This window comes from Canis lupus, chromosome 2, assembly GCF_011100685.1.
Source record: "Canis lupus familiaris isolate Mischka breed German Shepherd chromosome 2, alternate assembly UU_Cfam_GSD_1.0, whole genome shotgun sequence".
NCBI lineage: Eukaryota > Metazoa > Chordata > Mammalia > Carnivora > Canidae > Canis > Canis lupus.
In genome coordinates this window covers 78531629-78558838 of record NC_049223.1, presented here as the reverse complement: position 1 = coordinate 78558838, position 27210 = coordinate 78531629, and the positions used below count along the sequence as shown (strand labels likewise).

The following is a 27210-nucleotide window of genomic DNA, read 5'->3' as shown; positions in this document are numbered from 1 at the left end:
AGGCTTCTGCAGAGAACGAGGCTAGTGGCTGCCGTTTATCAAGCACTTAGCTTGTGCTGCCAGATACTGGCGTTTTACGTTACATTTTATGTACGTCATTGCATTTAAGCCTCATAGCCTTATGGGTTACTTCCCATCTCTTCTCCACATTTTTTTTTTTTTTTTTAAGATTCCACCTATTTATTCATGAGAGACACAGTTAGAGACAGGCAGAAGGAAAAGCAGGCTCCATGCAGGGAGCCTGTGGGACTCGATCCCAGGTCTTCAGTATCAGGCCCTGGGCTGAAGGCGGCGCTAAACCTCTAAGCCACCGGGCCTGCCCAAATAAATGAAATCTTAAAAAACACGCATAACAAAACTTAACCATCTGACCCATTTAAAAATGTGCAAGTAAATGATAGTACATTTGTAAGGATTATTGCTACCTTCTATCACCAGAACTCTTCATCTTGTAAAATTGAAACTCTGTACCCATTTAACACTTACTCTCCATTCCTACATCCTGGCAGCCCCTGGCAACCTCGGTTCTACTTTCTGTCTCTGATTTTGACCCTTCTAAGTGCCTCCTGTAAGTAGAATCATACTGCACTTGTCTTTCTGAAACTGGCTTATTTCACTTTGTGTGATGCCCTCAAAGTTCATCCGTGTCGTAGCATCAGAATTTCCTTCTTTTTAACTCTTAATATTCCACTGTGGGTGTGGGTGTGTGTAACACATTTTGCTTATTCATGGACACTATTCATGGACATTCATGGACACTATTGTGAATAATGCTGCTATGAACATGGGTATACGACTATCTTTTGGAGACCTGCTGTCAGTTCTTTTGAGATATACCCAGAAGTGGCATTGTTGGATCATATTGTAATTCTATTTTTAACGTTTTGAAGATCTGCCACGCTGTTTTCCACAGCTGCTGGGCCATTTTACATTCTTACCTGGAGTGCACCAGGGTCCCATTACTTCACCTCTCACTAATACTTGTTATTTCCTTCCTTTTTTTGATAGTAGCCATCCTAATGGATGTAAGCTAGTATCACATTGTAGTTTAGATTTGCATTTCCTTAATGATTAGTGATGTTGAACTTCCTTTCATGTGCTCACTGGCCATTTGTATATCTTCTTTGGAAAAATGTCCGCTTGAGTCCTTTGTCCATTTTTGAATTGGTTTATTGTTGTGTTTTAGGAGTTCTCTGTATATCTGGATATTAACCCTTGTCAAATATATGTTTGCAAATATTTTCTTCCATTATGTGGATGTCTTTTTTTATTCTGTTGACATTGTCTTTAATGCACAAAATTTAAATCTTTTTGTGGTTTATCCATTTTTCCCCTGCAGTTGTGGCATCCACTGTGTGGGTTTTCCACACCAAGCAATTCTCTGCCAGCAGCTGAGTGTCTTCTAATTCAGTTCAGTACACTAACTGGAGTTAGCATAGACCCCACAGGTTAAGGGCTCAGTCACATAATACTGCCCCCCACTTTAGATACCAATCACAAGTCCAGATTCTTACCTCTGCTTCTGACTTGCTGGGTATGAACCTGAGGTTCCCATGGCTCCCTCCTAGGGCTTGGGAATTTGCTAGAATGGCTCACAGGACTCAGGGAAATAGTTTACTTACTAGATTCCCAGTTTATCACTGAGGATATTAAAGAATATGAATGGGGCACCTGGGGGGCTCAGTGGTTGAGTATCTGCCTTTGGCTCAGTTCATGATCCCGGCGTCCTGGGATCAAGTCCCATGTCAGGCTCCCCATAGGAAGCCTGCTTCTCCCTCTGCCTAGGTCTTCTGTTCTCTCTGTGTGTCTCTCATGAATAAATAAGTAATATCTTAAAAAAAAAAAAAAAGAATATGAACGGACAGCCAGATGAAGAGACACATACTGAGGACCTGAAGGGGCCCAAATGCAGGTGCTTCTGTTTCTGTTTAGTAGGGGTGTGCAACGCTCCTGGCACATGTTCACTGACCTGGAAGTTCTCAAAGTTTTCAGAACCCACACGGGGATTTTTATGGAAGCTTCATCATGGAGGCACAATCAGTCATTAAATCAGCTTCCAGCCCCTCTCCCCTTCTGGGAGGATGTGGGGTGGGGTGAAAATTCCAAGGTCGGCTTGGTCTTTCTCCTGACCACATCCCACCCTGAAGCTATCCAGGAACCCACCAAGATTTGCCTCATTAGATCAAGACACTCCTATTACCTGGGAAATTCCAAGGGATATAGGAGCTCTGCTGGGAGTTGGGGGCAGAGACCAATATATGTATTTTCTGTTGTTTCAGTGTCATATTCAGGAAATCATTGCCAAATCCGATGTCATGAAGCTTTTGCCCTATGTTTTCTCTAAGAGTTTTAGAGTGTTAGGCTTGACATTTAGCTCTTTGATTCATATTGAGTTAATTTCTACATATGGTGTCAGGTAAGGAAGGATCCAGGGGTACTTGGGTGACTCAGTCACTTAAGTGTCTGCCTTTGGCTCAGGTCATGATCCCAGGGTCCTGGAATCGAGCCCTGCATTGGGCTCTGTTCTCAGCAGGGAGTCCGCTTCTCCCTCTCCCTCTGCGGCTCCCCCTGCTTGTGCTCTCTCACTCTCTGTCAAATGAATAAATAAAAAAAATTTTTTTTTTAAAGTAGTGGGTGGGGGATCCCTGGGTGGCTCAGCGGTTTAGCGCCTGCCTTTGGCCCAGAATGTGATTCTGGATTCCCAGGATCAAGTCCCACATTGGACTCCCTGCATGGAGCCTGCTGCTTCTCCCTCTGCCTGTCTCTCTACCTATCTCTCTGTCTCTCATGAATAAATAAAATCTTTTAAAAATAATAAAAAATAAAAAAAGAAGTGGGATCCAGCTTCATTCTTCTGTGTATGACTATCCAGTTTTCCTAGAATGATTTGGTGAAAAGACTGTCCTTTTGATGTCTTGGCACCCTAGTGAAAAATCATTTGACTGTATATGCAAGAATATATTTCTGGGCTGTGTATTTTATTCGATTGGGCTGTATGTCTGTATTTATGCCAGTACACACTGTTTTGATTACTGTAGTTTTGTTGTAAGTTTTGACATCAGGAAATGTGAGTCCTCCAGGTTTATTCTTCTTTTTCAAGATTATTTTGGCTATTCAGGGATCTTTTGAGATTCCATATAAATTTTAGGATAGGTGGTTCTGACTTGTGTAGGACAGCTCATGGGATTTTTTTTTTCCCCCTAAAGATTCATTTATTTGAGAAAAGGAGAGGGAGAAAGAATACCAAGTGGATTCCCTACCGAGTGTAGAGCCCAATGTGGGGCTCGATCCCATGACACTAAGATCATGACCCCAGCCAAAACCTAAGAGTCTGACGTTTAACCAGCTGAGCCACCCAGGCTCCTCATCATGGGATTTTGATAAGGATTGCGCTGAATTTGTAGATTGTTTTGGATAGTATTGACATGTGTTAACAAACAGAATATTGTTTATTAGTATTTAATATTATTTTTATTTCCATTAATACCATTAGTATTAATATCATTTATTCTGTTGACCTAGAACACTGATGTGAATCATACCACATTTTGTTTATCCACTTACCAGTTGATGGACCTTGAAGTTGTTTGTACTTTTTGGCTATTATGAGTAATGCTGCTCTGATCAAGTGTACAAGTTTTTACGTGGAGGCATGTTTTCATTTCTCTTGGGTATATATGTACCTAGGGGTGGAATTGATGGGTTGTATGGCCATTCTTTGGATAGCATTGAGGAAAACCACAGAACGTGAAGATGAAGAGTGACGTGGTTGGATTTCTGATTTCAGAAAGATCACTGATGTAGCACGAGGAGAATGAATTAGAAGGGACCAAGATGAGGGCAGGGATGGGGTTAGTATATTATTGCAAATTCATGCTGAAGATGAGGTGATCTGATTAGAGGAGACCAAAACTCAGATGAGGACAGAGGAGTAGAATGGGGACAGATGTCATGGTGCTGTGCAGCAGTCATCTTTATGGAACTTGAAATGCTTGCGAGTGAGAGGAGTTGGGATGATGCCATATCTGTGTATGGAGATAGATGGACAATGGTGTTGCCCTTGACACATTGGAGGGGAGCCCTTGCCCTTGGAGGGGAGCCCAAGCAACATTTTGCAGTTTATTAATTTCTGGTGCATCTGGTACATCTTGAGATAGGTCGCTGGTTATATGCAGCTCAGTCAACAGAGATGAAATTGCTTTGCCAAGCATTCATTTTCATGAGAAGAAAGGATTTGGTCTTGTTTCTTCCTTGTTAAGAAAGTAGGACAGTAAATAACTTAGCAGCTGATCTGCCTTAGAATTAACCAGTAGATTTTGTGTATTCATCCAGTAATCAATTGAGTGTAGTTAAATTAATTGTGAAGGCCGTTTTCAGGTTAAAAAATACTATATGGAAAGAAGCCATTGAATAAGGTCATGGAAAAAGAAAGCAAATTATTGTTTGTCTTTAAATATCAGTTCATCTGATAAATGTGGCTTACCACAAAGTATTGGTGGCTCACCAGAAATTGTCTTTTGGTAGCCTGTGTTTGCAAACTGATATGTCTCCATTTCATGGGGTGATATCACTTAGGCCGAACTAAAATACTTCAAAGGTTTTTGGCTGTTTATAGGTTTGGGTTTCAAATTAGTACATGTTAATTGTTGAGTTAGTAGCCATATTTTGTTATATGTATTTCTAAACAGTTTTTGAGAGCAAAAATACTTTTTCCATTTGTGGCAGCAATATGAATAATGGAAAATTGTGATCTTGCTAGAGGAGAATTTTCTGTTAGTATTATAGAATAATGTAATTAGGCCGTATATGGAACTTGAAAACATTTAAATTTTTGTTCTGGCTGTGGTTTTATGCTTTCCTAAAATGTGGCCTGAAAGAGTTTATTAGTAAATATGCTGAATTGCTTTCTCTGGCAAGTGCATTTCAGTATTGAATCCAAGTGAAAATACAAATATTTACTTATAAAAGTCTTTTGGTGTGGTAATATTTTCACTGTGGCCATTGACCCACTAGTAAAATGTGAGGGCATTGCTAGATTGGATCTTGTTTATTTAAAGACCAAGAGAGAGGAAGCTAACATTAAATGAATGCCTGGTATCTGCCACCATACTTGGTACACCAACATATTACCCCTTTTTACCCTCCTGGCAACTCAGTGGGGAAGTTTATATTCTCTTTCTCTAGCAGGAAAAATAAGGCTTAGAGATATTTATAGAAATTGAGAAGCTGATTTTTAAATCTACATTAAAATGTAAGCAATCCAAAGTCGCCAGGGCAGTTTTTAAAATGAAAAACAAAAGTTGGAAAAGTAACATTACCTGAAATTAAGACTTACTGTAATGCTGCAGTAAATGAGACCTGGGTATTGGAGAAGGGAGAGATACATCTAGATCACTGTCCAGAAATAGACCCATCAGTAGAAGGGAGTTTTACAAGGGAGTGGAAAATCTTTCCAACAAATGGTGTTAGAACAGCTGGGTATCCATATAGAGAAAAAAAAATGAACCTCATTGTCATGTGTAAAAATTAACTCGAAAGAGGGGCACCTAGATGGCTCAGCAGTTGAGCATCTGCCTTTGGCTCACTAAGGTTGTGACCCCGAGGTCCTGGGATGGAGTGCAGTATCAGGCTCCTTGCAGGGAGCCTGCTTCTCCCACTGCCTGTGTCTCTGCTTCTCTCTGTGTGTCTCTCATGAATAAATAAATAAGATCTTTAAAAAAAACCCCAAAACTCTAAAGTATCACAGACCTAAATGTAAAAGCTAAAATTATAAAAACTCCAGAAGAAAATACAGGAGAAAAATGTCTATGACCTTGAGTTCAAAAAACATTTCTTAGGTCACAATAAGAGTCACAAAAAAATCGATATACTGGATTTGGTCAAAATCTAAAACTTTTGCTCTTTGAAAGACACCATTAAGAGAACAGAAAGGCAAGCCACAGAAAGGGAGAAAATATTTGGAGTACATACATCTGACAAAGGATGTGTTCCCATAATAAATAAAGAACTCTTAAATTTAACAGTATGAAGACAATCCATTTGAGAAAATGGGTAAAATGTTGGATAAGATTCTTTTTTTTTTGTTGTTGTTGGATAAGATTCTTCACAAAAGAAATTATACTAGTGACAAATAAGCACATGAAAGGACATTAAATATAATTGGTCATTAGGGAAATGCAAATTTCAATCATAAGGAGATTTGAACCCACACCCATTAAAATAGTTAAAGACTGGGACGCCTGGTGGCTCAGCGGTTGAGCAGCTGCCTTCGGACCAGGGCGTGATCCTGGGGTCCCAGGATCGAGTCCCGCGTCGGGCTCCCTGCATGGAGCCTGCTTCTCCCTCTGCCTGTGTCTCTGCCTCTCTCTCTCTCTCTCTGTCTCTCATGAATAAATAAATGAAATCTTTAAAAAAAAAAATAGTTAAAGACTGACCACACTAAAATTTGACTAGAATATGGAATAGCCAGAATTCTCGTTGATGGGGTTGTATAGTGGTACAACCGCTTTGTAAAACTGCTTGGTAGTTTCTTATGTCATCCAGTTCTACTCATAGGTATTTACCCAAGAGAAACAAAAACCTTTGTTCACACAAGGTCTTATATATGAATATTCATAGCAGCTTTGCTCATAATGCCCCCATATGTGAAAGAACCCAGATGTTTATCAACAGGTGAATGGGTAAACAAAATACAGACTATCCATAAAGTGGACTGTTCAGTAATAAAAGGAACAAACACTAATACATACAACAACATACATACCTTTCAGAATCATTATGTTGAGGGGTAGGTGAGTAGCTCAGTGGTTGAGCGTCTGCCTCTATTCAGGTCGTGATCCTGGGGTCCTAAGATCGAGTCCCTCATCAGGCTCCCTGTGGGAAGCCTGCTTCTCCCTCTGCCTGTGTCTCTGCCTCTGTCTCTCTGTCTTTCATGAAAATTTTTTTTAAATCATTATGTTGAGTAACAAACTAGACACAAAAGATTGTATATTGTGTTGTTTTAAAAAAATTAAAAAAAATCTTTTTAAAGTAGGCTTCTTGCCCAGTGTGGGGCTTGAACTCACAACCCCGAAATTAAGAGTCACATGGTCCATCAACTGAGCCAGCCAGGCACCCCTACAGTATTCCATTTATGTGATGCCATTTGTATATAAAATTCTAGAAAATGCAAACCAATCTGTAATGACAAAGTAGATAAGTGGTTGCCTGGGCAAAGGGCGGAGGGAAGGGTAGACTGCAAAGAGCCACAAGGAAGCTTCTGGGGATGACAACAGTGTTGTGTTTCATGGCTGGACAGGTGGTTTCACAGGTATATACACTTGTCAAAGACTGTAAGTGGCTGCATTTCATTCTACTAAATTATACCCCAAAAGTTATTTAAAAACAAAAGATGAAAAATGTACCATGTCAGTGAGGATAAAAGCAACCAGAACACTCAGACTGCCTGTGGGAATATTAGTCGGTGAACTACTTTGGAAAACTGGCAGTATCTGCTAAAGCTAACCGTCTGTATACCCTGTGACACAAGAGTTTCATGCCCAGGTATCTACCCAACAGACATGCATACATGTGTTCACCAGATGACTTGCACTAGAATGTTCATTGAACACTATTCATAATAGCACCGACTGGAAACTACCCAAATGCCCATCAAAAGAGACTGAATAAGTAAATTGTGATACACCAATATGATGGAATACTCTATGGCCATGATAGTGAACAACCTACAACTGTTCACAAGTGTTAGGCTAAAATACTGTGATTCCATTTATAGAAATTTGCCTATACAAACAGGCAAAACTACTCTATACTTGTAGGAGTCAGAATATGATTGCTCTTGATGGAGAGCTTTGGATAAGGGAGCACAAGGCAGGCTTCTGGGGATGTTGGTAATCTTCTGTGCTTTGCTCTGGCTCCTGGTACGTTGGGGGTTTTTGCTATGAAAATACATCAAGTGGTGCACTTAATTGTGCAGCTTTCTATATGTTGCATTTCAATAAAAAGTATTTAAAAGACACGTACTGTTGGGGCACCTGGGTGGCTCAGTGGATTAAGTGTTTGACTCTAGATTTCAGTTCAGGTCATGGTCTTAGGGTCATGGGATCGAGCCCAGGTCCGGCTGTGTGCTTAGTGGGGAATCTGCTTGGGATTCTCCCTCTCTCTCCCCCTCTGCACCTCCCCCTACTCGTGCTCTCTCACACCTCCCCAAATAGCAAATAAATAAATCTTAAAAAAAAAAAAAAGACACACTGTTAAAGAATGGTGTCCTTGATAATTATAAAGTGAGAAAAGCAAACTGTAAAACATCATGCATGATGTATAATCCTATTTATATAAATGGAATGATAAACAATAAACTTAATCCAAATTATCTCTTGGGAATTATGATGTTAGATAAGGAGGATCATCAACTTTGCTTAATGTAAGCAAATAAAGAATAGTTTCTGTCTTTAAAAAATTGTTATTTGGGGTATGTGGCTGCTCAGTTGGTGGAACATGAGACTCTTGATCTCAAGGTTGTAAATTTGAGCCATGTTGGTTGTAGAGATTACTTAAACCTAAAATCTTTAAAATTAAAAAAAAATTATCTGTGGAGTCCATTTGGTTCCTTTAGTCGAAGGTTTTGAATAATCTTTAAATGAATACATTGGATCTAGTTTTGTTATTTAACAGGTTAGTACTTTATAAAGTGAAAATCTTTTTAAGCTTTCCGCCAACTTTGAAATTATATTGGTGTTTGTTAATGGAGTTTCTCTTTGGGTGACCTGTTAATGAGTTTGCTCTTGGTGGATGTGATGGCCCATTGTTACCTTGGAAGGCCCCAGTCAAATAACCTCCATGAATTCATAAACTTAAGGATAAGGCAGCTGAGGGTCTTGAGCTGGAGAAGCAGTGTGGGATAGTGAAGAGCCACATGGACTTGGGGCAGTTATTGGCTCTCTCTGAGCCTCAAATTCCTTGTCTGTAAACTTGCTTTTTTTTTGGGGGGGGGTAGTATGCTCCACACCCAGTGTGCGGCTCAAACTCAACGACCCTGAGGTCTAGAGTCACATGCTCTACCCACTGACCCCCTCCTCGTCTCTATGCTTGGGATGCTAGTCCCTACATGATTTTGATGAGGCTCAGGATACGATAATATAAGTGGATGTGAGAGCACTTCATAAATTGTAAACCCCTAGGCCGGTGGTTCTCCACTGGGAGTGATTTACCATCACCTCCTACCCCCTGGGGACATTTGGCAATCTCTGGAGGCTTGTATGGTTGTTATATAGGGGATGGAGGAGTGGGGGTGCTACTGATCTCCTTGTAGGTAGGGGACAGGGATGCTGCCAAACACTCTACAATGCGCAGAATAGCATCAAAGAATTGTACACCCTCAATGTCTGTAGTCAAGGTTGAGAAACCTTGCCCTAGGCTTATGTAACTTCTCTAAACTTCTTACTCCCTATGACTCCCCTGCCACAGCCTTTCAGACTAATACACAACACAGGTCATATATTCATATATCTATATGCACATACTCTTTCAGCAACTGAAATTGAGGTGGGAAATGAAGAAAAAAAAAAAAAGAACAAACAGAATAATTAGAATGACTTTAAAGAAAGCGTAACCCGGAGCACCTGGGTGGCTCAGTTGGTTAGGCGTCTGCCTTCAGCACAGGCCATGACCCCCAGGGCCTGGGATCACACCCTTCACTGGGTTCCCTGCTCAGGGGGGAGCCAGCTTCTCCCTATCCCTCTGCTATTCGTTCCCCTTGCTATGCTCTCTGGTTCTATCTCTGTTTAAAAAAAAAAAAAAATAGCCCATTATTTTTAAGGCCTTAAAAAGAAACACCACATGTGTGCATATGAGAAGAATATGGAATACAAGAATATGAGTCAATATTAATGAATGACGGGGACACCTGGGTGGCTCAGTGGTTGAGTGCCTGCCTTTGGCTCTGGTCATGATCCCGGGATCCTGGGATTGAGTCCTGCATCGGGCTCCCCATGGGGAGCCTGCTTCTCCCTCTGCTTGTGTCTCTGCCTCTCTCCATGTCTCTCATGAATAAACAGAAATCTTTTAAAAAATATTAATGAATGATGAAGAGCTGAGTAGCAAGATGGTTTGAGGCATGGCTGGCAGAATGAGCAGATCGCAGTGCTTTTTAAAAACCATACAGACTTTCCAAAGTTGCTTCAGTTGGGTGTCTTCTTCAGATAGAATTTTAAAACTGTGTGATTAATAGTTAACATTGTATACGGGAGGAATTGAAATCCAGTGTGTTTATGTCAAGTTTCTTTATCCAACATAAAGCTGCATTAGAATGCTTAGGATAATTTATAATTATTGTAACACTGACATAATTGTTGACAGATTTGTAGACTTTGACAAATGTTTACAAGTTAGAACAAATGTTTCTGATTGTCAGGACCTGCACATGTAAACCACTCAGAATTTGTGTGTGATAGATTTTAAATGATTAACTGAAGTGAATGATTTAAGCAACATAATTCACCTTTTACTAGGAAGCAGTCCTAAGAAAGCTGCCACTTTCTTGGCATCATCTCAAATGATTAAATTGAGATCCATTAGTTGTAGGGTTTGTGTGTGAGAGTGTGTGTGTGTGTGTGTGTTTCACTGTTTTAGTATAGACCTATATGTGACAAACCCTGAATTCGTGAGCTCATAAATATCCCATTCTGATTAGAAGCATAAATACAGTATATTGCTGCTGTAGTCATATATTGTTGACATTAGAATATATGCTACCAATCTTACGAATTCCCAGAAAATATTGGCCGTGACCCTCAAAAAATCACAGCTTATTTTTCTTGTTCCCGCTACAACCTGAAATTCATTTTATTTCAGCTCATAACTTCTGTGTTAGAAGACTTTTTTCTTTACTCAGTTTATGAAAATTGAATTCTTGGTTTCTTTACATATGCAAGTCCAGTGACTTGGAGAAGTTTATTTATGGGGCTTTGTCAATAATGATGCCTATAAGAAAGATAGTACAGTACCACTGGAATATAAAGTCAGCTGGGTGCTGTTGCCTAGGCTTGGGCCCCTTATTAGAGTCAGATTTGAATAGCAGAAAAAAATGTTGCTTACTCATATAAGGCCCTGAAATTCAGGTGAACCCTTCCAATACCTTTGCAAATGCTGATTTGGGATATTCCCATTTGTACCAACGATACCTGAAATTCAAAACCATTGGTATATTCTTCAAATATTTGAGCCCCTTTTATCTCTTTATACCTTTGTCCATGACTGTCTTTTTTTTTTTTTTCTAAGATTTTATTTATTCATGAGAGACCCACAGAGAGAGAGGCAGAGGCATAGGCAGAGGGAGAAGCAAGCTCCCTGTGGGGGGGCCCGATGTGGGACTTGATCCCAGGATACTGGGATTACAACCTGAGCTGAAGGCAGGTGCTCAACCACTGAGCCACCCACGTGCCTCCATGACTATGTCTTAAGGATCCATCATCTAAGAATCATCACTGAGTGTGGTCACTCCCACTGCTCAGCACTTCCCATCCCCTGCCAGAGTCACGCGGAACCTGTGCTGCTCACCTCAAATACCGTCCCTCATACTGTCCCTGTCGGTGCTACCTAGCAGGGAATAACAAGAGAGGCTGAGGCAGGGCTGTTGAGAGACTACAGTATGTAAGAGGACATTTTTCAGTAGATGGACAGAGGAGAGTCTGCGGTCTGGACCTGCCTCCCACTCGAGCTACTGTGATGGCTCTTGCCTTGCAGTACCCCCATCTCTGATGGGAGTCTCTTCACATCTGCCCCCATTTGTCAAGTGCTCATCAGATATATTGTTTCCCTGCTTAATTCCCTTTATTGCTTCCCTGCTGCTTACAACAGAGGTCGGAGTCCTTAGTGTGGCCTGAAAAACTCATGCTCTGTCTCCCTCACGCTGGATAATGTGGCAACGTGGAACTCCTGGGAGCATTTCCCTTGCCCCTTCTCTAACCCTCCAGAATGGTTTGGGCATCCTTCTCAGTGCTTTTCATGCATCCTGTTCCCATCGTTGTACCTTGCCCTTGGAGTCTCTGATGATCAGTTGGCTCCAGCACTGGACAGTGAACCTAGCGATTGCAGGGCCTACCATAGCACCTGGCACACAGTAGGTACTCAGCTTGTGTGATTAAGGAAATGCTCACAACATAGTATTGGTCAGGACAAATTTGGGAAGGTTTTAGTTTACTTTAGGTAGTCAATTATCATAATAGCTTTGTGTATCTGTGAGCGGACTATCAAGGACCAGGTCTCTGGAATCAGGCTGCCTGGGTTCAAATCCCAGATGTGTGACCTGGGGGAAGTTACTTAACCTTTCTGAGTCTCAGTTTCTTGGCCTGTAAGATGGAGCTAATAAAAGAAGTTTAATGGTGAGGATTAAATGAGATAATGGGATACTGAAGCATAAGCGTTTAGTGAATGTGTTTCAAGTAAATGTTGTGTGGTGTTCCTGAAAACATTGTACATGTTCCCCTTTTTAAAGGATTTTATTTACTTATTTTAGACAGATTGACCCTGAGTTGGGGAGGAGGTGAGGAGCCGAGGGAGAGGGACAAGCAGACTCCAAGCTGAGCCCGGAGCCCGGAATGGGGCTCAATCCCATGACCCCAAGATCATGACCTGAGCCGAAATCAAGAGTTCAACACTCAACTGAGAGTTGGTGCCCCTGGATGTTGCAGGGTTTTTTTTGTTTTTTTTTTTTTTAAGACTTTATTCGACAGGGAGCACAAGCAGGGGGAACAGCAGAGGGAGAGGAAGAAGGGGAGAAAGCAGGAAGGAAGTGGAGGAAGCAGGCTCCCTACTGAGCAGAGAGCCCGACATGGGGCTCAATCCCAGGACTCTAGGGGACCACGACCTGAGCCAAAGGCAGATGATTAACAGACAGAGCCACCCAGGTGCCTCAGATGTTACAGTTTTATAAACCCAGTTATATTTTAGATTAAGGGACTGTGGTATTAAAAGGTTATTTGATGAATGTTATAAATAGCACCAATGTTTTTCTAGTTATCCAGATAGAAGTTCTCAGCATTTTCTTTGACAGCCTGCCCTGCTGCAGCCCCCAAACCCCAGATCCACATACACACATTTAATCAGTTGTTAAGTCCTGTAAATTTTGCCAGCAAAATGTCTCTTCCTTTCCAAGTGATCCTACACACCTTAGTTAGATGAATCTTACTAAAGCACAGCTTCAGTCATATTTTTAAAAACTCTTTAGGGCAGCCTCTTGCCTACTAGATTCAGTGCCATCATGTTTTTAGGGCCTTCAGAATGGGCTGAATCCCTCTCTAGCCTTACCTCCTCTCTAGGACACACCTCAAGCTTCAGGCAGACTGCCTCCCTTCCCCCACCAGTCCCCCAAATTTCCCCGTGAGCCTTGGATGGAGCCATGTGCCCTTCCTCACAAACTAGGGCTGTTCAAAGTCTACTTTTAAGACAACTCAAATGACCTCCCTCATTAGTATTTTAAAAAATCTTCCCAGCTAAGTGTGTTCCTCTTACCTGTTCTCTCTGGACCAGCAGAAGACTGTCCCAGTCAGTTTCCTGGGTCCCTGACTTGTTATCCTTCCCCGATCACAGGCTCCCCAGAGAAGAGGCTCTGTCTTATTCATTTCTGACCTTTGTTGAACCCCTGTAGCCTTGCCCTACAGCACTCAGTAAATATTTGAACTTTTGATTTGTTCTTGAAACAAATCTTACCAGCCTCTCCCCCATCCTTCCTCTGACCCACCAGGATGGTTTGGCTGGTTGGGAGAAGGGGATCACAGTTACTATGCGCAATGCACAGTTCTTCAGACTCTTTACACATATTCTGCTGTGTCACCCTCACTGGTCCCTAGTCTGGGGCAGGAGCTCTTAGTATTCCTGATTTCCATATGAACAGATGCTGGGAGCGTTCTATCATCTGCCCAAGGACTGAGACACAACTAATAAGTTACCTAACCGGTCTTCTCATTCACGTTTAACCTGTCTTACCCCCAAGTCCACACAACCTTATCACTTGAAATAGACCACTGAGTAACAATTCCCACCTCCAAAGAATAAACACCTTTGCCTTCTACTTCATAAATGCTAATAAGTGTAGCTCAAGTAAATGTGTAAAGAAAAGAAATTATTGGTTCTTGTTTCGCCACTGAATTTTTCATTCGGATCAGGAGTAGGTAACAACATAACTGCTATAATGATGTACATTTTGGGTATCCTGAATCCCTGATTTCTCTATTTCCTTTCCCAAAGATGAGAATCCAGTTACTGTATGAATGGGGATGGGCTAGAGGGATTGGGAGTGTTGGAAGGGAAGGAACTCGCTAGAAGACACCTTTTTGAGCAGTTTGGATGAAATTAGATCCATTTTATCAGCTCTCAGCCCATTTGGAGTCATTTGCTCTACAGCCGGTGCACAGAGGGAAGTAGTTCCCAGCTTGAGTTGTTGACTCTTTCTCATTGATTCTGAGTAATTTCAGGTTTTTGTTACCGCTCCTGAAAAGTCAAACTCCTGTGGTTTCTATTATTTTCTTGAGTGACTGAAGAGTAACATAGTCATAAACTACCTGCTACAAGCGTAGAAAATGCTTGGTATTAATATGTAACATTAGACCAGTTGCCCTTGCTGCTCTGCTCAACTCTCCATGAAGTTTACCCCTTTGTATAGGAAAGAGCCATGACTTTGGAGTCAGACAGCCTGGGTTCAGATTCTACATTTTTTAGTTGTGTGTACTTGGGTAAGTCAGTTCCACTGAACTGTTTCCTCTTCTGGAAGACAGGATCATAGTACATCTTACAAGGTGCTTCTGTGGGTCAAATGAAATAATATTTAGAAACATAATACAGTGCCGGACACTCTATAAATGTTAGTTCCTCCAAACACCCTCCCCTCAAATCAATGTAATGCATTGCGTCTTTTACTGTGTTTATTGAAACTTAGTAATTGTGTGTATTTTTCAGTCTCCCTCTTTTCAGTCTCCCTCGGTCTTCAGAGCCTTTTTTCATTTTCCTGCATGCTATGCCCACATGTGAATTTATTAACTAATTCTATGTTAGGAAAATGTGTACCAAACCTGTTTCTTCTTTTATGCATTCTTGAAAAGTTGAATGGCTGTCAGAATTCTGTAAGTTGGATCATGTGCTACACGCAGTCATTTAAAAGGACCCTTTTAGTGAGTTGGGCCTTTCTTGAAGCAGAGCACACCAGTAATGACTTCCACATTTACCTTCCCTATCTTTACTACTTTCAGCTGACTGCTTTGCTTGTTCTGATCAGAATCCCGGGAATTGACGTCCACTCGAGAAATTCCTACAGATGTTCCAGCCTCCGTCTAGTCCGGAGAGCCACAGGAAGGTGGAGGTCTTGTAAAACAGCCACCTTCTTAGTCTGTTTCCTATATACCCTGCAGCAGTGTTGACTTTTGAGAGTCTGAATTTACCATCTCTGGGTCTCTGGTCCGGCACACTTTTCCTGGTTAACTCACATGACTTGGCGTTTACACATGGACACCTGGGACAATCTGTCTTTGCCTCAGAGCATTAAGTAACACAGTTTGGAGTGGACTTAAAACTTTTTTTCCCCTCATAAATTGGGCCCTGAGCATCTTTCATAAATCAGGAATGTTTCTTGGAAATGTAATTCTCACTAAACTCAGTCCCAAGGGTATGTCTCTATAAAAGCACATTCTTATTTGTTCTGTCATAACAAATGCATTTGATGATTTTAATAGCATTGATCGAAACATGATTGAACAGGAAAGCATGCCCGTTATAAATAGATCAGTTTGATATTAATCCACATTCAAAGCATAAATATGAAACACCAGATAGCTCTAGGAAAATCTTTATCATATTTTAAGCAAAATGTTCTAGTTAGTCATGAGTCTGAAGGAATCTTTGATTTTTAAAAAAATGTGTGTCAAAACCGGAGGTGTTCCTATAAAAAATTGCTGATACCTATGCAGAGTTGGCGGTGGGGGGAATTGTGACTTTCCACCCACAGTGTGATCCTAGGCAAGCCAGTGGGTTGTATTTTAATAGAGGATTAACTATTACATGACACTTTTGACCTATTTTGAGTTTCATTAGAGAAGTAACAGCTTACCTACCACTTGTTGAATTTTGTTCCAGACACTGCCAAGATACCTTCCATTTTCCTGCTACAGTAACCCTGTGAGATTGTTTTTACTCTATGGCCGAGCGGATTGAGGCCAGGTGGTGTTAGATAATGAACATGAGGTCAGAGAGCTAGCTGCCCAACAGTGGCTGACGTGGGCTCGTCTTGTGATGGCACCAGTTCTCTTGCCAGGCCACTCAGGAGACTAAAGCCCTCCTTGCTTTGGAACCTTTATCTTTTCTTTTTAAAATTTTATTTATTTATTCATGAACGATAGAGAGAGAGAGAGAGAGAGAGAGACATAGGCAGAGGGAGAAGGTGGCTCCATGCAGGGAGCCTGATGTGGGACTCGATCCTGGGACTCTAGGATCACGCCCTGAGCTGAAGGCAGCCGCTTAACCACTGAGCCACCCAGGTGTCCTGGGACCTTTATCTTTTCTTTCGACATTTAAGGATAAAGTTGCTTGGCACATGGCTTCTAGGGATCTGAAAAACTTGCTTGGAATTCCTGAAGCTTCTCATATTCACAAAACTGCCCATTGCTGTGGTACTTAAGTTTTTGCTCATACATTTTGATCTAAGGTATAGAAATTACGATGGAGTTGCTGTGTAATTTTCACTTAATTTTTAGATACAGATCACATTTTAGCATTGATTACTGTGATTTAGGCTTATGAATATAGGAGCTTTATTTAAAGTGTGACATGTGAGTCCACTTCTCATGATGAGTACTAATGTAGAGAATTGTTGAATCACTATATTGTGCACCTGAAGCCAATAGTGTTAGTATGCTGTTAACATACTGGAATTAAAATAAAAAACCTAGGCATGCTCGGGTGGCTCAGGGGTTGAGCATCTGCTTTTGGCTCAGGGTGTGATCCCGGAGTCCCGGGGTCGAGTTACGCATCAGGCTCCTTGCATGGTGCCTGCTTCTCCCTCTACCTCTCTCCCTGCCTCTCTCTGTGTCTCTCATGAAGAAATAAAATCTTTTAAAAAATAAATAAATAAAAGTGAAAAAATAAAAAAATAGTAAGACGTTAAATATAAGCTGGAGTGAGTTTAGTTATTGTAATAACATATTGATAAATAAAATGGGCCCATGGTCTTTTTTCCCCCCTGTGATCTTTCATAGAAATGTTTTCTAAGTGACTTTATGAGGATTTTTTTTTTCTCTGTCTCTGCAAACAATGAGTCCCTCCTCCTTGCCTGGAAGTCCATTGGCAAGTGCAGCTTTTACAAAGTCGGTTCCTCAGGAGCATGTACTGCTCCAACTTGTTCTGTGTAGGGGCTCACATCCCAAGACTGCAATCAGATTATGTAGCCTGCTTGTTAATTTTTGCTGATTATGCTTGCTTCTTAATGATTTGCAGCGAAATAAAGCTTTATGATAGGTGGTATGGCAAGAGCAAAGATTTTTTTCTAAATACAGTTGGAACTAGAAATTGTCCACATGTCACAATAATGGCCATCAACATGTATTTATTTCCTCCCCTTTCTTACATAGAATAAAGCTTAAGGCACACATGGGTGTACTGCTTTGGGTTGTTTTTCCTTTAAATTTGTTACAAAATCCAGTTGGGCATAAGATATGGCAATATTTTATATGTATTTTACATGTCATTAGTGGGAGTGAGTTCTTTCTTGTTTTGTTATTAAAATAGTATCAGATGTAAAGAAGATGTGGTTTATGTATACAATGGAATATTACCCAGCCATTAGAAATGACAAATACCCACCATTTGCTTCAACGTGGATGGAACTGGAGGGTATTATGCTGAGTGAAGTAAGTCAATTGGAGAAGGACAAGCATTACATGTTCTCATTCATTTGGGGAATATAAATAATAGTGAAAGGGAATATAAGGGAAGGGAGAAGAAATGTGTGGGAAATATCAGAAAGGGAGACAGAACATAAAGACTCCTAACTCTGGGAAACGAACTAGGGGTGGTAGAAGGGGAGGAGGGCGGGGGGTGAATGGGTGACAGGCACTGAGAGGGGCACTTGACGGGATGAGCACTGGGTGTTATTCTGTGTTGGTAAATTGAACACCAATAAAAAATAAATTTATTATTAAAAAAATAAAAAAAATAGTATCAGATGAACTGTTAAGGGATTGCTCCTTCCTAAAAATCTGTTTCTCTGCTAGCCAGCTTTATGATGTCCTTTTGGGCACTAAGCTTGCAGGGAAGTGCAGGGTTAGATTGATTTGGAGTAATTTCTTTTTGAAAGAATTTGTGCCAATTCTTTTTCCTCTCCAAAAGAAATGGTTTCAGAGCATGGGCTCCTTGCCTAATGTCAATTCCATAAGGCTCCTCTTTTTTTTTCCTTTTTGGCCTTGCCCCCCTCCTTCCCCTCATAACTGGACTTTGCCACGAGGAAGATGTGTACCTATAATCAGGCATTTCTTTCCTGTAGGGTTATTTGTCATTCCAGACAGCATGGAGCAAAAGAACAGGCTTGAGTAGGGGGAAGGCAAAGTTATATAAACTTTATTCATAGTTAAATATTTGCTTCCAGGGAAGGTGAAAAATGCTTTGTACTTTTTCCTTTGGCTTTTTTCCTCTAAGAGAGCTTGTCATGCAACAACACAAAAAAGTGGCCAAAGGCGGAGAAAACTCTTCTCTTTTCCATGTTGGTTTGTTTTTATTGTAAGACAAACCTTTCATGTTTTATTGTTACAAAGTTTAAACGTGGCCTAGAGGTGCCAATCTTTAGTGGAAACAGCTGCAGAGTGGGTGTCCCCAGATCAGGTGGGACTTTCTTTGAAGCAACATGTTGCCTTTTAAAACAAATCCAGCATGTGAGAACTTGAGCCTGTGAAACTCATCAGTGGCTCCAGGTTGCTAATCTCTCAAATAACCGAGATAGCTAAGTTTAAGTAAAACATTGGCATTGAAAAATCAGTTTCCATATTCTATTCTTCTGAAGAGGACAGTCTTGTTATTTTGTGTCTTAAAAATATAGAAAAGATGTTGGGGGGGGGATCACTCTTCAGAATTGAAGAGGTAGTAGCCCAGTTGAACACCACAGAGCACACTCCATCTATTGGTTAGTCTGACCTAGGATTTGGATCTCAGACTTGCAGATAGCTGCCTTTGCTGGGAGCAGAACCAGGTGGTTGGGGTATATACCTGAGCTTAAGTGTCTAGGGTAAAGATTTCTTGTTCTGTATTGAGTGATGTTGAAGCATTTCTCATCTCCGTGGTGAGCGATGCTGGTAGCAGTGGGTTACCATCATTCTTGGTCTACTACTTGGAAAAGTTGAGCATCAGAGAGCTTTCTTTCCTTGGGGAAAAATAGGAGAGACAGGCATGGAGTCAGAGGGACAAGAAAAATGCTGAAATATTTTCCTTTTGGGCTTTTGATTTGTTTGCCAAAAAATTGCCTTCCAGATGGAGAAGACCAAAAGCTCTGATTGTAAGCCATTATGTTTTTACTGGCCTACCTCCCCATCCCATTGCCTGGTTTGAAATCTGTAAGCCAGTCCAAATCCTTTACCTCATTTTCTAGTACCAATTTACTGTCTTACTCATCTTCCAGCTGCAAGGGGGTGAGGCATGTTGCTTTGAAATTGAACCCGGTGCCATTTTATAAACCGGAGAACAGCAGATTCTCTCTCACCAAGGAGTATCAATCGTGATAGCTCGCATTTCTCTAAAGCTCTGGAATCTCACCTACCAGGTGGACTTGTGTCTGTGACGTGTGCAGTAGGATTAGTTTGGGAATGAATCTGAACAAGCCCTTTTGGCCTTGTGCAGACTTGTTACTGCCCTGGTTGCCGAGCGTTCTGGGCTGTTGCGTGGGAAGCACAGTTTGGTTTTTGGCTCTATCTTCACTGGCAGTAGAAATCTTGACACTCCAATTTTCCCTTGGGAGGATAGTGATTGTTTCGGGGTTGAAATTGTAGGGCCAGTGTCAAGACATAGTGGGTAGAGTGGCTTTGGAGTCTGGCAGACCTTGGCCCCGTTCACTTTTATACCCCTAACTAAACAGAGTATCCCTGAGCAAAGTATTTTCTGCATCGGAAAAAATAAGGGATAATCCTGTATCAGGTTGTCATTTGGTTTGACAGAGAATTTGGGGGTGGGAAGGGGAGAGAATGGTGGGTACTCATGGGAAATACCAAAAATGTTCCTTTTCCTTCAGATGATGTTAGCTTTGAACAGAGTTAACTATTGTGGTCTGTAAACTGACTAGTTTTCCACCAGATTATAAATTATACAGAAATCAGGGTGACCTTAGTGATTTTCAGATACTGCATTTCAAAGTTGGGCACTAAACCTAATGCAGGGTCTTTGGACAGGGCAAAGTAATGATTTTTAATTAAAATTCATATTTGTATAGCATTCAGTCATAGGAAAGAAACATACACCATGGCCCCATATACGTGTCAGGAGAGAATGATCAGAAATCATTCTGAGTAAGTTGCATAAATACTTTCTTCAGGCCACCATCAGCTTGGTGATTGCATGATTATGTGACTTGGCTTGCTTACTTGTGCTGAAGTTCTGTGTTTGGAGCAGAGGTTAGGCTGGTTGACCGGGGAGTACTTTGAATGTTTATACTGCAGTAGCCTACAGTCATGGTTAGACTGGGAAGAAGCTCTTGGAATTCCAACAGCACAAATTGGAAAACTATTAAGGCAAAGTGAGAATTGGAATTTTTTGGTGGTGCTTAATTATCAAGAGATTGGTTGGGGGCTCAGTTGGACTCTGGAGTAGATGCTTTATATAAAGAGCCTCAATACTCTGAGGTCTGAAAGCAATGGTCAAGTCTGGAGAAAAAATACATAATCAGATCTTGGTGTGTTTCCTTGATATATATAACTTATTTTTTCAATAATGGAAAAATGAGTTTACCTCAAAGTTTGGGACATGTATTGATCGCTACAGTACCAGGGGTGATTTATTTTTTTGCCCTAAAATGGTACCATAGACAAAAAAAAATCTTTTAATGGTTTTACATTCATCTTAACACATCTTATGAAAAAGATATAACTAGCGCTCAAAGCTATAATTACACCAATGTTATTTAAGTTCAAGCCAAATTCATTTATTTAAATACGTGCATTGATTTTCTTTTTCTTTTTCTTTTTTTTAAAGAAAAAGATGGGGCAGTCCTGGTGGCTCAGCGGTTTAGCGCCGCCTTCAGCCCAGGATGTGATCCTGGAGACCTGGGATCGAGTCCCATGTCGGGCTCCCTGCATGGAACCTGCTTCTCCCTCTGCCTGTGTCTCTGCCCCTCCCCCTCTCTGTGTATTCTCATGAATAAATAAATAAAATCTTTTAAAGAAAAAAAAATGATGAATTGTGAAGGTGGTGTAGATTTAGCAAAAATTGTGATGGCAGCACTAGGATGACCAAAGTTTGAGAAATACTGGTAAAAATAGGGATCTAGTCTTTTTCCTCCACAAGCTTAGATTCCTGTGAGGTGTTTTTTTGTTTGTTTGTTTGTTTGTTTTTTGTTTTTTTTTTGTTTGTTTGTTTTAGATTTTATTTATTCATGGGAGACACAGAGAGGCAGAGACATAGGCAGAGGGAAAAGCAGGCTCCCTCTGGAATCCTGATGTAGGACTTGATCCCAGGACCCTGGGATCACGACCTGAGCCAAAGGCAGACGCTCAACCACTGAGCCACCCAGGTGTTCCAGTTCCTGTGATGTTTGACTGAAATTAGGTATTTAAATTTTTTTTCTGCCAGACAATTATAATACGCTTGCATTTGTTCTTTTATTTTGACCGATAGTGGTTGAAAATGCAGTATGAGTGTAAACAAGGGAAGGGAATTGATCTCCACATTTGGGGCTTTTGAGGAAATTCTTTCCCTCTGTCTGGTTACTCTGACTTGTGTCTGACATGCGACAGCCTTTGGGAATGTTCTGGATCACTCCTTTCCCTATTCCTCAAAAAGTAGCCATCACTCAAAATGCTAAAATGACAAGGGGAGCTTCCAGTCGGCATTGTTTATCTAATGTTCTGTCTCTGGCACCCCTAAGGAAGATGGCTAGGAGAGCCCAAGAAGCCAGACGCTATTTGTAAGTGGAGCAGAGAGCGTCTACTCAAGAACTGTCTCTTGGCTCATTCCCCTACCCTGCCAGACTTGTCTAGACAGAATTGGGAATAAAGTTTCTATCCTCTATTATAGGCAGAAGGACCCAAGGCATCTATAAAGCCTCTGTGATAAGAAGGTTAGAAATGAGAAAATCAATTCAGTACCAAATTATTTAAGAAACAATTTGTTTTACAGATGTTCATATTTATGAAATGTTCATTTTACTTTTGTTAAATTACTATTATAAGACTTAACATGTTTTTCCTCCCTCTTTGTAGGTACTGGTTTTGGATTAGGACTTGTTTTCTCACTTACCTTCTTTAAAAGTAAGTGTGACTTTTACTGCCTTTTCAGCATAATGTTCTAGTGTGCATACATACATAACAGGCACACTTCTGGAGGACACAGCTTTGTGGTTGCCACCCATCCATTTATGGGGTTAGGTAGGCCACTGTCAAAGGTGCTAGGCAGAGAATGTGGACTCTGAAGAGGTCAGCATGGGTTGGGCACCTCCAGAGTTCCCCTGGGCGTTGAGTCAGGGTGCCTGATAACTTCAATATGATATCATCCGAAAAGCCTGTACTTTATGCCAGTGAGTCATTTGGCCAAATCTGCATGCACAAATATTTCTAATTAATTATAATCTTTTCTAAAGGAACTTGAAAATGAGAGTCCTGCTGGTCATAAAAACAAGTGGACCAGAAATACACATGCTTTTTGGCCAGAAATTCTCCTAAGCAAGGGGCAGACAATATCCCTTTCACTCTGTGGAAGAACTTCTGAAGGTTTGGCTATTGAACAGAAGCCAGAGGGGTCACTTTGACCCCTTTCTGTGAAGAATAAGTGGGGAATACATTAGAGAGTCATAATTAATTCACAGTGCTGATACAAAACAGTCATTTATAGTATTGGCATAAATAAGCCTTATGGCTTACCGCAATCAAAGTTCACATGGTTCCATTTAAAATTCAAGCACCTTACTGAAAGGTGGTATTTCTGATAAGAAATTAGTTAGAATAAGCAAATGATTAGAATAGATAAAGAAAAATTCAAAGGTTCAACCATGTCCACTGTTTTCATATTGCACCACTTTTTTTTTTTTTTTAGATTTTATTTATTTACTCATGAGAGACACAGAGAGGCAGAGACACAGGCAGAGGGAGAAACAGGCTCCACGCAGGGAGCCTGACGTGGGACTCGATCCCGGGTCTCCAGGATCGCTCCTTGGGCTGAGGGCGGCCCTAAACCGCTGAGCCATCCGGGCTGTCCTGCACCACTTGTTAAGACCTTGAACCTAGCAGCATAGGTACTTGGTAAATATTTGCTAAATTAGTAAACTCACTAATAGGCTCCCTTTTCTGGTTTTTAGCTGTTGATTAAATATCGATAAAAATGTATGGCGTCTTGTAGTCATCAATAGGATGCATGTTGAATATTTTTTGAACTCTAAGCAAATGGATTTAAGCCACAGAAAAAGCTTTATCTTCTCTTAATGGTTCCCTATTGGGATTTCCTTTTTCTGCTCACTAGGAAGAATGTGGCCATTAGCCTTTGGTTCTGGCATGGGATTGGGAATGGCCTACTCCAACTGTCAGCATGATTTCCAGGCTCCGTATCTTCTACATGGAAAATATGTCAAAGTACGTACAGAATTGATATTTCTCTTTCTTTCTTTCTTTTTTTTTTTTTTTTTTAAGATTTTATTTATTCACGAGAGACACAGAGACAGAGAGACAGAGACACAGGCAGAGGAAGAAGCAGGCTCCATGCAAGGAGCCTGATGTGGGACTCGATCCTGGGACTTGAGGATCATGCCCTGAGCTGAAGGCAGTTGCTTAACCACGGAGCCACCCAGGCATCTCAATATTTCTCTTTCTGTTAAAAGCAAAGAATTTCTCCAGAGTCCTTGAAGAATTCTTCAGAGCACATATAATTAATAAATTAGGTGTGTGATCATAGTACCACTAAGCTCCTAATTGCTCTTTGACCTTTAGAGATGTTAACACCGATATGGTGCCTGAAGTCCTTCCCTCCCACTGTACTTTGAGATGTACCTGTGCATTCACTTATACACTTTTATGTTAGCGAGTGGAACTGATGAACCTGCCTGGGTGTTTATCATCACCGTACAGTAGATTTGTCTTAAATATCTGTAAGTAGCATTTATGTTCAAGATCTGAGTGCCCTGTCAACAGCTCACACATGCTCAGGCTAAACCTAAAGACAGCTGGGACTCAACATTATTCCGCTTTTTATTGAGGAGGGTGGGTTCTTGACTGTAAGTTCTTGTGTACAGATGGATTTTTAATAATGTGGACAAGATGAAAACTTGTAGCACGCACCTCCGCAGGGAGAAGGTAGCACATCTGCTGAGGTTCTCCCCATTGCCTTACGTTAGATGATTGATTACTGTGGGTTTTGGGGGAAAGGATCATGGGAGGCCAAGTGCTCAAGGACAGGGTGGTATTCATTTTTGTATCCCCAGGGCCTGGAACAAAGTAGACACTCAAATAAATATGAAATGAATGAGTGAAGTAAACTATATATCCTATTAGATGTGCTTGAGGCCTTGGGTTTACTAAGGCCTACTCTTCGTAGCAACACCAGCTTCAGTGAAGAGCATCCTGTTGCCTGGATGTGTAAAACCATCTCCTTTCTGGGTCACCCTTGAGCTAGAGTTAGTTGCTTTGATCTGGGCAGCAGCAGGGAGCTGGTGGGAAGGGCCCCGAAGCCGGGAGTCTGGGGTTTGAGTCCTGGGCCACCCACCACTTGCTTCCTATGTGATCTTGAGTTTTTACTTCTGAGTTTCTGTCTCCTGTCTGTAAAACGAAAGTAATAATTCCTGCCTACGTGGTTGCTGTGAGAATTTGTTGTGAAAATGTTTTTAAGCTGTGAAGTGCTATACCAATAAGAATGTTGGTGGTAGTGAGGCTAGCCCAGAAAGGGTGATTGACTTACCGTTGTTGCACCATAATAACAAGTGGAGTTGGAAGATGTGGTACAATGGATTGTCCCAGTTCTGGTCAAGAGCTGTAGCCAGAAGGGTCACCAAATTTCCACCGACAGGACCCACCGCAGCTCAGTAGCCTCTGTCATAGAACCTGCTCAGGTCGCCAACTGCCGGCCGAGCCACCAGCCTACGTGTGCTCAGAGATAGAACTGGAGCAGGGGGCAGTTGTCTGGCCAGGAGGCCTGGCCGCCCTCCGTGTTAGTGAGCCATCGCTGCGCCAGCGCCCGGGTGGGGTCATCATAGGGACAGTGTGAGAAGAGGCGCAGCTGCCTGGCACCGCAGCCGACGACAGGCAGTTTCCACCGCTCCCGGACCCTTTTTTTTTTTGGCACGACAGCTGGATTGGGGAGAGAACAGAAAGGACAGGAGCGGAGCTTCAGGTCTTTTCTTTGTTCAGAATGTTTTAATTGTTTCAAACTGAGTTGTCATGGATGATGGCTCAGGGGTGATTATATGCATATCATACATTTCATGGCTGGGAGCTACTGTGGAAAACACTGTTCCTTTTTAACAGCCTTGTATGTACTGCTTCAAAATGGCCTTGTAACCTTACCTGGACTTGAGTCTGTGGCCCTGTGTGCTCATCCTCCATTCTCTGAAGAGAAGAGCACAGCACAGGGCTGTTTCAAGGTAGTCATTTTATGGTAGTTGTCTGTTGAGTGCCTGCTGTGCCTTTGCGAGGCCCTCCTAGGTGCCTTGCCTTCTGTTCTTTCTCAAGACCTCCCTCCCAGTAGGTTAGTGGGAGAGGTTCTACTTTTCCCTCTTTCAGCAGATGAGGAAACACAGTCTTCCCGAGGTTAAGGAAGTTGCACAAGGTCCCATCAGTAGTTGGCTGTGTGATTGCAGAGCCGTGCTGTGTCCGCTCACCTGTGGTGCGGCCCTTTGATGAGTTTTAGGAACAGTTGTCCGGATACTGACTATTTAGTCCTGCTCTGGTCCTCTCCCTCTGTCCTCCCCTCAGGTTTAGGGAGCCACTCTTGAGGCCCTGGGAGGGGTGTTTACAGTCGTCTTGTTGTAAAGCAAACAAGGTGTTAAGGTTTGGGGCCATTCGATCCCTTAGGTCAGCAATGGTGTCAAAATGCTGTCTGCACACTTGTAATCAGAGTGTCCTTACTTTCCAGGAGCAGGAGCAGTGACTTACACCTGAGAACATCCCAGTGGGAGGAAAAGAGAAACCATGTTTATTCCTCAGGAATACTGAAGTGCCCTGGAGTAAGCTGACATTCTTCTGTAACAATGTTATCAGTAATGCTTTAAACTCCAGCACACTGTTTATGTATTTGAAACGAAGTCTGTTTCTTGTTTTGTATTTTCTCTCTGGAAATCGCAAGGAGGTGGTCTTAAAGGAAATAAATTAAAAATAGGCAGCCCAGTGCATTGCCTGCGTTTCTTTGCCTTTGGTCTTTGAGCCTAAGGACGGCTGTATTTGAACTGCCAGCAGCTGTAACCTCCTGGTCCCTGCCTCGCACAGAGCCTTCCCGAAACCACAGCTGGTGTGCACCCTTTCCACCACCCGCCCCTGGTCCCCTGCCGGGTTGTGTTCAAAACTGCCTCCACCCATTTAGTTGGTGCTTGGAGGTGGCCGCTGCCTTGTCTGCTGATGATGACAGACGTCTCGAGGAGCCTTGTCTTGCTGCAGCAGCTCTGTGAGACCCGCATGTCGCGGCCCGTCGGCTGTGGCTGCCGCTCGCGGGCGGATGGTGGCCATACAGAAGGGTGCACACCCGAGCGGCGATGGCGGTGGCTCACTCCATCCATGTCACGGTTTCCTGCTGCTTCATGGGGCTGGACACAGTCCAGGCTTCAGTGCAGGGGGCTTTGCCCCAGGGGGTGGGGACAGCTGGTGGCATGTCTGCCTGGTAGGGTCAATTTTACCTTCACACAGCAGCTGAAGGTTGTGGACGGAGGGGCCACTTGTCATGCCCCTCCCTGAGTTCATCCCTTTGGTTTCACTGGAACCCAGGAGGCTGGACTCACAAGTAATATCACAGCCATTTCTTCTGAAAATGTACAGAAACCCAGAGGGAGCTCAGGCTTTCCTA

The 27210-nt window shown here is 42.0% G+C and overlaps 1 protein-coding gene and 1 long non-coding RNA gene across 2 annotated transcripts in view; one reads left to right on the top strand and one right to left on the bottom strand.

Moving 5' to 3' along the window:
* Window positions 1-26543, top strand: part of MICOS10 (mitochondrial contact site and cristae organizing system subunit 10) — a 34135-nt gene extending 7592 nt beyond the window's left edge. The window contains exons 2-4 of the mRNA XM_038531785.1: window positions 22437-22484; window positions 23689-23798; window positions 26290-26543. Of these exons, the coding sequence (XP_038387713.1) occupies window positions 22437-22484; window positions 23689-23798; window positions 26290-26304 (173 nt within the window). The 3' untranslated portion in view covers window positions 26305-26543. The remainder of the gene's footprint in view (window positions 1-22436; window positions 22485-23688; window positions 23799-26289) is intronic.
* LOC119870465 lies at window positions 14166-25305 on the bottom strand. The gene is made up of 3 exons (XR_005356109.1): window positions 25117-25305; window positions 19240-19393; window positions 14166-14798 (listed from the first exon to the last, which is right to left on the bottom strand). It is a non-coding gene; the product is annotated as an uncharacterized LOC119870465 (long non-coding RNA).
* Window positions 26544-27210: the final 667 nt, after the last annotated feature.